The 17055-nt window shown below is 31.8% G+C and overlaps 1 protein-coding gene across 1 annotated transcript; it reads right to left on the bottom strand.

Moving 5' to 3' along the window:
• Positions 1-6680: 6680 nt before the first annotated feature.
• Positions 6681-16928, bottom strand: LOC134719312 (uncharacterized). Its single transcript, XM_063582320.1, has 7 exons — positions 16853-16928; positions 14465-14866; positions 13775-13863; positions 11613-11711; positions 9138-10253; positions 8396-8617; positions 6681-7250 (listed from the first exon to the last, which is right to left on the bottom strand). The coding sequence occupies exons 1-7, from the start codon at positions 16926-16928 to the stop codon at positions 6681-6683; spliced, it is 2574 nt and encodes an 857-aa protein (XP_063438390.1).
• Positions 16929-17055: the final 127 nt, after the last annotated feature.

Here is a 17055-nt window from a genome sequence, read left to right as displayed (position 1 = left end):
AATCACAGCAGTTTCGGTACTTATACATCTTTTGATTCCAATACAGACACCTTGCATTCCGTCATGATGTCTAGTTGACGTATATGAATATGTGGAAACTGAATTTCCAAAGAAAGGAATATTTATGGCGTTGTTTTCTTTTTCTCTATCTAGAGTATTTAGTTTATCTCACTTTGAACTAGTCATAATCCAATTTTTATATGTTAATATGCTTTTAAAATCAATTGTTATTTGTTACAAATTAAATAAGTTTTAATTATCAAAGTATTAGCTTTTTCTTTATTTATATCTGCACCGTTGTAGAAAATATAATATGCAATTACCATTTTAAAACTGAAAATAGCACCAATAAGAGTGATAAAAAACTAATATGAGAGCAGTGTCGATATCTTTGGATGTCAAATGTTTGGCTTTGATCGTTCCTGATGAAGGTAAATCCAGAAAAGCGCTTCGGACCCAATAAATTATTAAACGTGTTGTTTTCAATTTTTTGTAGAAAAAAATCGAGTTAATAGATATATTCTACTAACAACGTTTCCAAACAATCTTGAGAACAACGAAATACATATGAAAACATGCAGCCAACACACAATTAGCGTATGCTATAGGAACAGTCAGTAGTTTTTGAATTAATTCCCCATTAAATATACATGGTTTACGTGTACTTTACGTTACACATTAATATTGATACAAACAATAGAAAAAAAAGGAACAAATTATATGGGAACAAGTACTATATTATAATACTGACTATTGTCTTCTTGAAATGCTATTTACAAAATGTGTTTGATATCTATATGGTACAGACATTTTCTAAATTTAAGCATTTTGTAAACTAGCTGAAAACTTTAGGCATTTTCTTAAATGCCTGCAAGATTCAGTCATTATACAAAATGACTATTTTTTTTATGCATTTTACACTTTTGTCATACATCTCAATGATATTATTCTTCTACAAATTACATGAAACTGAACAGGCAATTTGTAGAATTTTATTTCAAAATTTCAGTCATTTCACAAAACGACTAGGTATTTTTAGTCATTTTGTCTGTCACGGTAAGACATTTTATAACTGGCCTGAAAATTCACTCATTTTACAAAATGCCTAAATTTAGAAACAGCCTGTAACATATATATAAACCATTGTGTATATTTGAATATATTAAAGTATAGCACTCAACAATGTCTTTAAGACATGTTAAACACTCAACCATTACAACCATTTTATTTATCAATTGAAATTGATTATCTTAGAAACAGGATTGATCAAACACAGTTTTTTAGCAAATTAAAGTATTGACCCTGTTCTAAAAAAAAACAATTGAAAACAACACGTTGAAAAATGTCTTGCGTCCGAAGCGCTTGTCTGTATTTACCTCCATCAGGAACGCTCATATAACATATTCAGGTCATACCTAACCACAAAAAAAAAACAATAGCCTTTTCTTCCAATCCTCTGTCTATATTATACACTTATATATATATTGTAATGGATTGTAGAAATTTTGGCCAAAACGTGATACAAAAATTATGTTAATTCAAGTCCACACGAAATATTAAAATATGTAATAAACTTTTACTTACCTTGTGTAAAAACACAGTTAATCAGAATCAGCAATGGCAGCAAAAACTTCATATCTCAAAGTGTCTGCACTACAAATATATTTAAGGAATAACAGTACTGTAATTGAAGAGTTGCCCCCGTCAATTGTAGATTTGACGGTGTTAAATGCAGCTTTACTGGCCACACGCGATTCTGATGCAAAGACGTTATGGGTAAACGTGACGTCATACAAATGAAAACTTACAAACTGGAGGTTATTACTTTACCTGAACGTTTCAAATTCGGATAAAATTACATTAAAACGGCAAATTCGAGGTAGGTGTTGTTTTATTTTCGATGATATGGTAGTAATCGAACATTAGTTGATTCAATCATTTCAAAATGGTTGTCCCTCCTTAATTACGCCTGGTCAACTGTGGATTTGACGACAACTTTTAGCCAATGAAAAGAATTGTTACATACAAATTGCATTAGAATTTGTTATTGACAGTAAACAGAATGACCTGTACTCCATGATTAAACAGAAGATCAGCGCACTATCATAATGGCATAAGTATTAAAAAAAATCAAAATGTACAAATAAATTTCAATCAAAATAAATAACATTTGTCTAGCAACTGCAACTAACACACTTAATCTTTGATAAATTGATCATTTTGAAAAAAAATGCCATGATCAGTCGTTGGTAACATTATTTTCATCGGTGGTTATGTGTGGTCAATTTTTAATGCATATTAAATTATAATACTGGTACCTTTTTTTAATCGTTGTAAATATGTACATCGCTGTTTCCTCGAGCTTTCATCACAGTTAACATGAAGGAAAGTTATGGTCCTGTGTTTTGACCTGATACAAAGTATCGCCAGGAAATCACAGGAAAATGCAATAAAAGTTGATAAGGTAATACGAAATGATATAAGACACGTGACTCGATCATTCAAAAAAATACTTCTTTGTTAGATGGACATTTGAATTTGTATTTTTATTTAAGAGAAGAAGTCAGAAGCCATGAAGCAATACATGGAAAGTGAAAAAAATAAATCATTATGGTTTGGGTCTTATTTCATTCATATTGGGTCAAAACAAAAAAAAATGTTTTTTATTTTTTATTTGTACTATTTTCAAGTATGAAAATTCTGTTGTCATGGAAACCATCAATTTGGTAACAAAATTATGAAAATGCTGCCATTTTTAGACCAAAATATTTAAAAAAAACAGACATTTTTAGATAAATCTGTCTCTTTTCATAAATAGTATAAGAAAACACCATTTCAGATTTATCTTACTTATTTCTTTAAAAAGCACCAAATTGGTAACCATGGCAACATGAAAATAGCATATTTTGCGTTTTTTTCTTATATTGCTAAGTTAGCAACTTTTAAAGAGCTCTAAAATCTATCTACAACCACATCCAGTCTACTGAGTTACATGTATCAATTCATATTGGACCCAATTTACCAAAAATAAAATAAAATTGGCTGGCAAATCAAAATTGAATTGAAAAAAAATTTATCAAAAGTTGACATTTTTAAAATTGTGAAAAAAAGTATGAAAAGGTAGGACAAAGCTCTATATTGGTCCGTCTTGATTTTTTTTCAACACAAACCATTTTTTATCATTTTATCCTTCTAACATACTTATTATTTCAGAAATTATAAGTTTTTTCGTGGGCATCTGTCAAAACTATGCCACTGTGATATCAAAAAGTTCGGGAAAAATTAAAAAAATAGTAAAATTTTCAAAAATGAAATTTTAATTTTGTTTTTCAAAAATTAATTAGATCCATGGTATAAAATTGATTTGAATCAAAATTATGTTGCAATAAAATATTTTCAAGGTATATTTCATAAAATCTGGGTGGTCTGTATAAATGCTCATGTAACTGTGTCATAAGGAATTCAAAATTGTTGATTTTGCCCCTTTTAAGGAAATTTTTTCATCAAATGGGTGAACTTAAAAGTTCTTTTAATCCAAACGTGTTTGTGTGTTTTATAGGAGTTTGAATCGATTGCACAAATGAGCACCCCTGTATACAGTTGGGGTATGATATTATACACTTACCTACAAATGTATTTTTTATTGATTCACAACAGCTAGTTCCATTTTTGTCTTGTAAATGTTTTTCATTCAGTGTGTTTGCACTACAATTGATTTACTATACGGTTTTGATAATTCAAATGAGGAATCAAGTTCTTTAAATATGAATCAACCTGTAATTCAGGGGTTGTGGTTTGTTTGTGTTACATATTTGGGTTTTTTTCATGAATAAGGCCTTTAGTTTTCTCGTTTGAATTGTATTACAACAAATGGAAGTTTTTAACGACCTTGACTGGCTATACAGCCCTTGCACGGTCGGCCCTGGCTTGCGCCTTTTTGGGCATTAAATAATTTATATTTTTACCTTGTGGTAATTTAAATAATAATTGTATTACATTGTCTTATCGGAGCCTTTTATAGCTAACTTTGCGGTATGGGCTTTGCTCATTGTTGAAGGCCATACGGTTACCTATAGTTGTTAATGTTTGTGTCATTTTTGATCTTTTGTGGATAGTTGTCTCATTGGCAATAATACCACATCTCCTTTTTTATAGAGTGAATGCTAGAAGAACAAAACAATAAAATAAGCAAAATAGAAATTGAACTTATTCCAGTAACTGCATGGTAAATGTTAGGTGAAATTTTTCCTTTTACAGATTAGAATATAATATGATATGATATGTCTGTATGCATTGGATTAATTTGATCTGGTGTTCTAATCAACAAATTGTTAAAAGATTTACAAGTCTTGAAGTGACTGCAATAATGACAAGATAGCGACCAGTGATGCACTTTCAGATTCTGTCTAATGAAGGAATATCTTGGCAGCTGTATCCATCCTTTTATATCTTCGAAAGTTTGCGAAGTGTACAGCTAACAATAATAGACAAAGTCATAATCAGTTAATAAATATATTTGAACATGAGAAATGAATATAAAATTCAATTACACAAGTTACAAACAAACTACACATTTAAAGAAGACTAAACTGAATTTATCCCTGCAGGCTACTAAAATACTGAGCACTGAACCCAAATCTATACTACCAAAACAGGTCAGCCAGAAAAGAACACACCTGGTATTAACCAATAAATGAAAAAAAAGATGATATCTATATCCTAGTTATGAAACAAAAATAACCTTTAAAACAATATAATTCCTTATTTTTGCTTATATTAAAAAAATATGAATAATGAAACCTTGTAAACACTCATTTGTTAGTCCTTTTTATATACACACTATGATGTGATAGATGTGATTGATAATTATGATTTTATAAAACACATTTGACATTTATTTAAGATAAATTAATATATAAACTTCGTTTTAATATTGTCAGTTTCAATCTTTTAAATCAAAATAGATATCATGCTTTAAAATTGTTTATAAAGTGCATTTTAATCTGTCTTGCAAATCTAATAATTGTAAGTTCAAAAACTTTTTTTCCAATTCTTAAAAATATCTAAATGGATAGAAATTTGATAAAACTCTAAATGGATAGAAATTTGATAAAACTATCAGTAAATTCTGAATATTTGAGAGAACAGTTTAATTGAATAAAGAAGGGAGGTAAACTCTAAAAAATATGTGACTGTTGGTTCTTGTAGGCTTTTTATTTGTAAGTATATTACAATGCAAAACATTGCACATATAAGGAATTGTCTGACTTTGAATTATTTGTAGAAATAATAATCTTAATATTTTTATTTACGAATCAAATGATGCAAACAATTTATATTGATTTTCAATTAAACATAAACAATCAATCAAAATACTCATTAATATAAAAATTTACATCATATGTAGTGTATCTTTGTCAGAAAGATTTAAACCTTCATAAAACTTGTCATTAAGCTGCTACTAAATTCAGTTCTATAAATTCTGCTTCAGCTGTTTCTGCTTGTTCATCATCTGCTGTATACAAAGGATTGTATAATTTGCGTTTATTTAATACAAGACGACTAAAGTAACTAGCTATCTGTGTTGTCGATAGGAACTCTTATTGGGAAAAACGTTTTCGTCCACTTGTTGTTCTTACCATTCTCATATCCTGGGATACTTCATCCGGATCAAACTTCTGTCCAGTTTTTTGACCTCTGTCAAACTTTTCTTGAAGATACTTCTTTTGGTCCTGGGTAAACCTTTTGACTGTTCTCCTTATCTTTAATGCCCATCCCTGTGTAAGATCACTGTTAGAATTACCAGAAGAAAAGTTATTTGAATAAACAGTTACAGTATTGACCTTTTCCATATGCCTGGAATATTCAATCTTTGATTTGTCAGAAAGTTGAAATTCTGCTTCAGCTGTTTCGGCTTGTTCATCATCTGCTGTATACAAAGGATTGTATAATTTGCGTTTATTTAATACAAGACGACTAAAGTAACTAGCTATCTGTGTTGTCGATAGGAACTCTTATTGGGAAAAACGTTTTCGTCCACTTGTTGTTCTTACCATTCTCATATCCTGGGAAACTTCATCCGGATCAAACTTCTGTCCAGTTTTTTTACCTCTGTCAAACTTTTCTTGAAGATACTTCTTTTGGTCCTGGGTAAACCTTTTGACTGTTCTCCTTATCTTTAATGCCCATCCCTGTGTAAGATCACTGTTAGAATTACCAGAAGAAAAGTTATTTGAATAAACAGTTACAGTATTGACCTTTTCCATATGCCTGGAATATTCAATCTTTGATTTGTCAGAAAGTTTCTTATTTTCCTTTTTTACACTATGCTTTCCAATATCCAGATGACGCAACAGATTACCATATTTGCTAAATGTTTTCTGTCTGTCCGACTTCTGTTTCTGTCTGTCTGACATCTGTTTCTGTCTGTTGATTTAGATAAGTTTCAATAATGGTTAGTTCTGGTAGATCCCTAGTAACTGCCATATCAACAGCAGGAATATGACAGCCTTGTCCTATTCCATACTGCCTCCAAACTTGCACTCCACCATTTTTGTACGAAAAGTTATTTACAGTTGTGATCTTTGGCAGTTTAAAAACAGTAGGTTCTTTCTTCTTAGTGTCAGATTTAGGAGGTTGAAGTGCAACAACCACAGACACTTTCTTTATGTTTGATTTCATTAATGCATTTTTAAAATCCATTGCTGTACATCATTGCCCTCATTGACGTATTGTCTGATGTATGATTTGACATGGGCAGCTTTTCTGTCACAGATGGACTTTCCACCTTGAGGGTCTGCAAAATCCATTCTTTTACATTGAACAATGGATGAAAGAAATGGCATGGCACATACAGATGCTGCTCCATGAAAACATCCAGCATTATCAGATCGAATGTAGGCATTTGTCAGGCAAGGATTAATTTGATGAAAAATCTCTAAACTGTTCCCAAGAACAGCATTTGATGTCTCAGCATCTTGGGGTGCACTGTCAAAGATGTGAATAACAGTATGCATTGTCAAGGCCTGCCTGTATTTGAAAGTTGCAACACTAACATGCCAATTGAGTCCCCGTTTACCGAACCAATTAGATTGAGATTCTCTGTATTGCATTGGAATAAACTTCATGGCCCAATCACGTTCAACTAACATTTCGTCTTCTTTCAGATTTTCTAGGACAGATTTACGAGCAATATCCTGATTTACAGAGCGAAGAATATGTTTTTTCCATTCATGAACAGCTCTGACACTCTAAAAAACAGTAATAACAATGTATTAGCATAAAAAAGAAGTGCATTGTTTACTGACAAATAGTGCGGTCATAAATTTTTCTGTAGCAGTCAATAAAACAACAATTCCCTAATTTTACAACATCAATTGTACAATTTAAATTATTCAAACCTTTTGTTTGTCATCTTGTGTGTGCTCAGACAGACACGGACAGGAAGAACAGGATCTATATGATAATTCAGGAAAAACAGGTTTTATATGACAAGTCAGGAGCAACCGGATTTATAAGGACAAGTCAGGAGGGACAGGATTTACATGACAAGTCAGGAGGGACAGGATTTATATGACAAGTCAGGAGGGACTGAATTTACATGACAAATCAGGAAGGACAGAATTTACATGACAAATCAGGAGGGACAGGATTTACATGACAAATCAGGAAGGACAGGATTTATATAACAAGTCAGGAAGGACAGGATTTATATGACAAGTCAGGAGGGACAGGATTTACATGACAATTCAGGAAGGACAGAATTTACATGACAAGTCAGGAAGGACAAGTTTTACATGACAAGTCAGGAGAGACAGAATTTACATGACAAGTCAGGAAGGACAAGTTTTACATGACAAGTCAGGAGAGACAGAATTTACATGACAAATCAGGGAGGATAGAATTTACATGACAAGTCAGGAGGAACAGGATTTGCATGACAAATCAGGAAGGACAGGATTTATATGATAAGTCAGGAGGGACAGAATTTAGATGAAATGTCAGGAGTGACAAGATTTATATGACATGTCAGGAGGGACAGGATTTACATGACAAGTCAGGAAGGACAGGATTTATATTACAAGTTAGGAGGAACAGGATCTATATGATAAGTTAGGGGTCTGTTGTTCAGTATTTATTGTTTGTTTTTGAAGGTGTTTTTTGTTTCTCATTTTCATATAAATTAAACCATTTGTGTTCATTTCTGTATTATTTTAGACTTGTCAACTCTTGCTGTTCTGTTTGAGCCAAGGCTTCATGTTAAAATCCATTATGTAATCTATATCTGCTTACTATAAATACATTGTGACTAGGATGACTAGATGTTTCATAGGCATTCAAACCACATCTTCTCATTTATAAATAAAATTCTTTTATACATAAAGCGATCATTTACCTCTGAAATAGTATACATTGTATCATCTCTTTGATCATCATTGTCATAAGTTATGGTCTTTGAGACACCCATTAAGCATTCAAGAACAGTGTCCAGTTCTTCACATTGGTTACAAGAATTTTGATGTAAATGGCTGCAACTGGAAGTGTAGTCTTTGGTCCCATCAGATAGTGCAAATGTGCAGCAATGATCAGCTACCTCTGATTCCTTTACAACATGAGTCTGAAATTCAAAGAGTATTTCCTATAAATAGGCACACTGAAAACTTTCAACAAACAGGAATATGTGTCATATGATTATTATTTAACATACAAACAGTAGACCTCAGTGTATCATATATAAAATAAACAACGACAGACTTAGTTACATCAACATTGAGATATACTGTCACTTATATCATGTATATAAAGCTTGGTTCCAAGTTTCCAAAAAATAATTTATAATAGAAGTTTATTAGAAAAATTTGACGAAAATTGTTAATGAAATTTCTTATGCATGCTGTTGTTTGGGTAAAAAAAAAGCAAGTCTTATAATTCTAAACTATACAAGTGTTTGGTTTTTACATCCTTCTAAGTTTTAATGTCTATGAATTCCTATTAGTACTGGTAGCCAGTGGTAGGTACAAAGATAACTGTTGCATTGTCAATACGATCTGTTTAGGACATTTTTACAGACAATATAGGCACCCAAACTAGTGATATGGCCCTAATTATAGTTTTTAGAATGATTGACAATAACTTACCTTGTACTCCAATTTAAGATACTGCTTAGACGATGTTAGCAGCTTGCACATTTTATCCTGCCATTCCTTCCCTTTATCCAATCTTCCAAACAAGTCAGCTATTTTCTGCAGACTCTCTATTGCTTTGGCGCCATCTGCAGCATAGTTGTCTAATCCTTTCATACATTTTCTTACGTTAGGTCCTATGGCATGAAGAATTCTCATGTAAGAACTTAAACTTCCTTTTTCCTCAAAATTAATTTCTTCACAGTAGCTAAAATACTGCTGAACCACACGGGTTCTTACGCTGTTAAGGATGATTTTAGGCACACTGATGATTTCTCCATTAGAAAGCTTAAGATTAGATTCGCCAAAGGGTATGTCTGTAATAATAGCTGGACTCATAATAAAGTATAAGAAATGATTTATCTGTTCAGTTGTGATGCCTTCATGTGTTATTTCAGTTGCTGGAACTTTTTGACCAGATCCTACAGATAAGGCATGTTTCCTTGCTGCACCATATTTGTAACGTGATAAATCTGGTATCAAAGCATGCAATTCGCTGTAAGACACCTGGTGAGCTACTATGGATAGGATTTGACGCTGTGAACCCCAGTCTTCACATCCAATATAGGCAGCAGAAATTATATTCAACAACCTTTCTTCTTTCTGTTTATTACATTTCATTATTGCCTGCAATACATCAGTTTCTTGTCCTGGCACCAACACATTTAAAACTTCATTCAAAATCTTAGTGGTTTTAATGATGTAATCTGATTTTGTCCTTTCAGAACAGCCTCTCCATTCAGCTGTTAATGTCTTCTTAACAGGACTAGCACCACAAGTTAGCAGAAATGAATCCAATGCCTTTCTCTTTCTGGAATTAACATCTTCTTGACTTGCTGATGGTGTCCATACACTTCCTTGACTTGCTGATGGTGTCCGTACACTTCCTTGACTTGCTGATGGTGTCCATACACTTCCTTGACTTGCTGATGGTGTCCATACACTTCCTTGACTTGCTGATGGTGTCCATACACTTCCTTGACTTGCTGATGGTGTCCATACACTTCCTTGACTTGCTGATGGTGTCCATACACTTCCTTGACTTGTTTGAGAAAGAGTGTATTCTGTGTTCTGGAAAAGAATAAAACAAAAAATGTTTCAGTTTTACATTTAGCTGAATATCAAAAATATATTAATTTTAAATAAAGCATTAAAATGATAAAGACAAACTTTTAACACTATAATTAATTTTAGTCATGTCAGCAAGAGTCATCAGACACATTTTTAAACAAGATACTCCAATGATGATTGTGGCCAAGTTTATTTAATTTTGGCAGAGTAGTTTCAGAGAAAATTTTTATAATAGTGTCTTGCCATGGATTTGTTTTCAGACTTTTTTGTTTGCTTTTTGCCTTGAATGTTTGTCCCTAACATTTCATTAACTATGTTTTTGCATTCAGGTATTGCAATCAAATTTTTTGGTTCATAGTGTGTAAATTTACATTTTTTGATTGAGTTAAACCTTCCGATTGATATCTTATCGTGTGTTTTTCTATGTTGTGATGTTAAACTATTATTTCAGGAAAAGGGAGAAGGTTTGGTACCATGAAAATGTTTAATCTTCCTGCAAATACTTGCACCTGTCCTAAGTCAGAAATCTATTGTACAGTAGTTGTCGTTTGTTTACGTAATTTATATGTGTTTCTTGTTATTTGTTTTTTATATAGACCATTGGTTTTCCTATTTGAATGGTTTTACACTAGTAATTTTGAAGGCCTTTATATTTCTTGTTCTTCGGTGTCAGCCAATGCTCTGTGTTGAAGGCCGTACATTTACCTATTATGGTTTACTTTTTTAAATTGCAAATTTGGATGGATAGTTGTCTCATTGGCACTCATACCCCATCTTCCTATATGTAATTATTTTTGTAGTTGAAAAAAATGCATATATATATATTTAATGCATTTTTAAAGTATTCAGCTGAGGCCGTATGTGAAGTTTAAACTTTAGATATGAAATAAAAGAAAAAATATCCTAATTTACTATATATTTAAACAATAATATTTATATATTTATAAATTAATAAATAATTCTTTCATGTCATGCTCTATGCTCATTTTAACATGGGTAGGCATTATACTTGTTGATATTTTACACTGTGCATTAGTGAGGTGTAAAATATAGTCAAATATAATGCATAACAAAAAAAAATATATGTTAAACAGTTTGAAAAAATGTAAATGATTATGAAATAACGAGAATATAAAAAGTAAGCCTGTGAGCATGCATGTGTTATTAGAACATGGCTTTGTTTACAATACGAAATAAAAATGTCATATTAGAATATAAAATATTCACTTATAGAATATCTCAATCATTGCATTACGAAACAATGATTTTTGCTAGAAATTTAAGGAAATGGTCATTTTGACCATTTTAAAGATAAAATGTTAATTTAAAGTTTTAAAAAAGTTAGCATATATATATTACCTCATATAATTCAAATCCAGTTTCTGAAGGAGGTTCCTGAAACTGTTCTCCACTTGAAGCTGTCAAGCTGGCAGATCTCATATTTTCAGATTTTTCAGACTGTAAAATAAAATAAAAAAGAAACTTATAATGATGTGGTTCAAGCTTAGTAAAATTTTGTTCAGTGATTTTTGGGGAGAAATATTTTCACATAAAAAAAAACCTTCAAAACTTCAAAACTCTGTAACTATTTATCTACAAAAAAAGTTTCTTGAAAGTATGTTGGGTGGATTCAGAGGAGTTGCCACGATAAACTGTTGCAATACATGTAGCATATTTAGGTCAACTTTTTGCATTCAAAGGGGCATAATTAAAAAAAAAAAAATTAGAGTGCTTACAGAAATCCATCAGGTTACACACACATGCAAAGCTCTGATTCCTTTCACGAATTTGGCTATACCTTTTGGATCTTTTTTTATTACAGCTCTTCATCTTTTATATAAGCTTTGGATTTTCAAATATTTTGACCACGAGCATCACTGAAGAGACATGTATTGTCGAAATGCGCATCTGGTGCAAGAAAATTGGTACCGTTAATTTAATTACTACCACTGGGTCGATGCCTCTGCTGGTGGAATATTAGTCCCCGAGGGTATCACCAGCCTAGTAGCCAGTACTTCGGTACTGGCATGAAAATACGGATTTTTTGTGTTATTAAAATTTGCTGTTACAAAATATTATAAATTATTTTAAATTAAGGAATGTATCTCCCTCATGCAAAGCTCTGATTCCTTTCACGAATTTGGCTATACCTTTTGGATCTTTTTTTATTACAGCTCTTCATCTTTTATATAAGCTTTGGATTTTCAAATATTTTGACCACGAGCATCACTGAAGAGACATGTATTGTCGAAATGCGCATCTGGTGCAAGACAATTGGTACCGTTAATTTAATTACACAAATTTAATTTATTGTTCTACAGATTTTTTAGCTCCAACAATTTGCGCGAGCAAGCAACATGAAAAGTTATATAAAAAAATATTTAATTTGCAAATGTTTAAGGCGAAGTATAAAAAGTGAAGTTGAGCGATTACAATTTTTTGTTGTTAACATAAATAATAGGTTTTGACAATAATAAAACTTGATTTTTCACTTGTAATTTGACATTTCTTTAATATATAAAGTGTTTTTTTCCCTGGTCACCAAGAAGAAATATTTAGACGTGGTACATGTATGTGTGCCTATTAGGCAATTGTCCATCCAAGTCAAATCAGGTTTGGAACAAACCCCTCAATGCTATTTATAAATATCCCTTTTTTAGAGGGGTCAATTAAAGTTGTATTATGTTTTAGAAAAAAACTCTTTTAGTACAAAAGGGCTCATATTTTCTCAAAGAACTATATATCTTTCAGGTATTAAATGGTCAAAACATGTCAAGTATTTTGTGAAATTGCTGGACTTAAAACATAATCATTTTCTTTAATATTATTCAAAATTAGTGGACCCCCTCTTTTGGAAAAGTTGTTTAAAATATGATGTCTTCCCCCTCCCCTGTTAAGTTTTTCTGTTTTATTTTTTACAACAGTAAAATGGCATCTTGCCTGAGGAAGGGTTGTTCCAAACCTGATAATAACAAATACAAGTCAAAGACATAGTACAGTCTTTTACACAGGGCTTTGTTCCAGATCAAACAGCAAGCTATAAGGAACCTGACAATTACTAGTGTAAACAATTCAAAGATTAACCAACGATTTAATCTATATATACAAATGGTGAAATACCTATGAACCACATAAACAAACAGATACTACCTAGCTACAGGCTACGAAAATCAGCATGATTTTGATGGGGAATGTAAGTAAGGGGGAAGAAAACCAATGTTTTGTTCTGTACAGGTATTCTTCTCTGTTATATATATATATATATATATATTGGAGCACTCCCACTTAGACTGTGAATTTAAAAAGTGTTCATATATTTTTATATGTACACAAAAAAAGTGCAGTAAATGGACACGAATTTATTTGAAATGTGGGAGGCAGGAATATTTTTAAAATAATTAAAACAAATAAAGAGGGTGTGGACGGGTTTGTTGGATGAAGAATTGACCTAATGAGCAGCGATTAATTATTATTTCTTAACTCTACTTCAAAGGTTTTAAAACAATCTTTATTCTACAAACCTTTTGCAATGTCTCATGTGTATCATCAGATGGAACTACCTGGTCTTTTAAACTGTTACACAATGCAACTCTACATTGGCGACAAAACCCTTGAAAAAAAAAGGAAAAAGGTAAATACGAATTCAAAGATGTTGATTCCGAAATACAACAGAGAACTCAATAATTTAATAAAAATAAAATGCATGAAAACAATATATAATTTAATATCATTATATTGCTTTACAAAAATTCTGGATGGTCTGAATAAAATATAGCCCCCCCCTCCCTGACAAAAGTCAAGAGTTTTTCAGAATAAAATATTGACTACATGATACACACTGTATCGTTACATCAGTTCTGTACAATATACATAATACTATTTTTCAAAATCTATATAATGGTCTCAGAGAAGAAGGTGATTGAATACGTTCAAGATGACATACATGTTTGTCATTATATAACAGTATATATCATAGCCAATTATGTGAGGCAAGTTGTTTCCAGGTTATTGTGCTCCTGTTTTTGTATTGATTTGTTCTGAATTGCAGCTTTGATCATATTCCTGATATTGTTATCAACATATAAAAAAAAAAAAAAAAATCAATTATCGGTATCACTTACTGACTTATTCAAAATTGAATCTGAAACTGTAAATTTCAACTTTTCAAATGTAAAGCCTACATCTAAGTTATGTTAGTTAAATTATAATACCTGAACCAAATGGAATCAAAATTCCATACTGTTTGTATATCTGTTGACTCTGGATGAGTGAGACGGTGGTATCAGAAGCCTGGTGTTTGTTGCAGCAGTTTGAAAGTGGTTCTTTAGACATGCAGACTTTTCTTCTCCTAAATCCTTTTCCAAGATGAAATCTGTGATTGGGACATATGATATGGTCATCAATGGCTTCAGTCTCTTCAAAATATCCTGATCTTGCCTTTATTAGATCATACTCAAATCTAAAGGTTGAGACACCTATATGTGTAGCTCTTAAATGTGAAAGGATACTTCCAACACAGGATCTTATTGGCAACCATTTGGATTCAGGTGAACTGTTGCCATTTGGACCACAAGGGGTCTCAGATATAAAAGAAAAAGAGCAGGTTTCCATAACTATAACAAAAAATTATTTATTAAAACATTTTGTAATCAGTGCAACACAAATTCATTCATTTACTATTTTAATTTAAAAAAAATGATGAATAATTAGTTTAAATATTTGAAAAACTTTGAAGAATGTTATGCAGTTTTTAGGACGGTTTTGATGCATTGAATAAAACTTACATTTTCTAACTAGCATGACTAGGGGCTCAACCTAAATATGAAAATTATATAAGTACTATAGGTATTTTTTTAAACGTGCCTTTGCTAACATGATAAAGGAAAACAGTCTGCACCGTTAGCACTAGGCTGATGCCTCCTAGTAAATATTGATTCTGACTTTTGAAAATTTTGAAATAGTCATATAGGGATTTTGATATTAAGTTTTCCAGACTAGTAGATTAAAAAGGTTTTGGCACACTGGATAATGTTCAGTAAGAAAAAAAATATAGAGCTTAGCATTTCTTGTAAGTAGTCCAATTATATAGTTAAAATCAGAATTTAATATCAATTATATGATGTTTTTTATTTGATATTTCTTTTTACTAAATTAATATGTTCTGGTTTGAACATTGATATTAAAAAAAAATCTGATGAAAAATATTGAATGTAGATGATATCAAACTCATAAGTGATCTATTCTTTTATGCCACCCTTTGTGTACAATGTCTGGTACATGTTACTGAGAAATTGACCTTCACTCAAAAACTTAACCTAGTAGCTAAAAGTTAAAGTCACTTTATCAATAGTGTACTACCCAAGGTCTACATGTACAGGTCAAGTTTTTATATATATTAGCTAGTAGCTGAGAAAGTTGCTGTGTTACACATTAATTGTTCATTCATTATTTTGTACATTAATTCAGCTGTTAGATTTCTTGTTTGAATTGTTCTACATTTAAGATTTCGGGACCATTTATTGCCGTCTATGAGATTATATTACGGATTAAAAATGTGGCGAGGTTTGTGATTGGATAATAACACAGAGATGTCAGTATATATTCAGGAAACTGCTGGGGTATATACAACGTTTTATCCCCAATTTGAACCTAAAAAAGTCATCATAACACCGGTTACTACACGATAAAATTATGTTCACAGCAAATTAGAAAATCCTTCATGTATGCTGAACATATCAGGTTGGGTTTTTCAACTTATATATGTGTTGTCAACAAATACCTGCACTGGAAAATAACATTAAGTCAGGGGTTACTGTAAAATATGTGTAATTTGGGTCTCAGACAGGGTATATACTGTGACATTCCCGGCTTAGGGCTTATATCCCCTGAGCCGAAGGCAAAGGGGATATAAACTCTAAGCCAGGAATGTCACAGTATATACCCTGCCAGAGACCTGAATAATATACAATGTGCTTTTCTCATTGTTAAAGGCTGTACAGTGACCAATAACAGTTAGTTTCTGTGCCATTTGTTCCATTATGGAAAGTTGTCTTATTTGCAATAATACCACATTTTCTTTTCCATGCAGCCTTTATCATGTAAACTTGAGTCACGAAGCCAGTAGCTGTGAAAATGTAGTTCTTAAGGTCCTGTTGATGATTATTTTTATATATATGGCCAAAAAACAAAACAAGGTCAATAGAGCTACGTTTTCACAGCTACTAAGCTAGAGGCTCAATTTTTAGAAAATTTTAGTCCAGCATCTTGGTTTGCATTCATGTGTCAGAGTTGCCAAATAATAAGTAGATATATTTGTAAAAATTTGATACTAAGGAAGTACACAAAAGTTTACCAAAAAAAATGAGCCGGGGTTCCCCCCATTTTAAAGTTTTTCCCCACCAACCTCTAAACCAAGGACTATCTGTTGCAACAAACTAAAGCAAAGAGAAGATGGGAGAAGGTTCCCCTTATCCTAAAGGAACCAGTCCTCTCTTTGAGAAATGATTTTGTTTCAATAACCAACATATGTGAAATTTGCCACTGGCACTGTATGTTGTATCATCAAGTCTAGGATTTTTCTAGCATTATATTATTCTTACATCTGGCAGCTGTTTTGCCAGAGCTTGTCTGGAAAAACAGCCGTCTGACGTCAGGGTAATACCCTCTTTGTCTCATGGTCTCTGTTTGAAATTATAACCAAAAAAAAGGAAAAGTTACAGTATGGCCTTTACCAGGCTATACAGGCCTTACTTAATGTTTACATATGGATAGAAACAAGTGCAACGCTGCCAACAGTGCCATT

Source organism: Mytilus trossulus, chromosome 5, assembly GCF_036588685.1.
Source record: "Mytilus trossulus isolate FHL-02 chromosome 5, PNRI_Mtr1.1.1.hap1, whole genome shotgun sequence".
Classification (NCBI taxonomy): domain Eukaryota; kingdom Metazoa; phylum Mollusca; class Bivalvia; order Mytilida; family Mytilidae; genus Mytilus; species Mytilus trossulus.
This window is presented reverse-complemented; position numbering and strand designations above follow the sequence as displayed.

Coding starts and splice junctions, on each gene's coding strand:
- LOC134719312 (XM_063582320.1), bottom strand. CDS start 16,928: ATGAGACAAAGAGGGTATTACCCTGACGTCAGACGGCTGTTTTTCCAG. Junction 13,864..14,464: donor TTTGATTCCATTTGGTTCAG/GTATTATAATTT, acceptor TTTTTTTTCAAG/GGTTTTGTCGCCAATGTAGA. Junction 10,254..11,612: donor CTGGATTTGAATTATATGAG/GTAATATATATA, acceptor ATTCTTTTCCAG/AACACAGAATACACTCTTTC.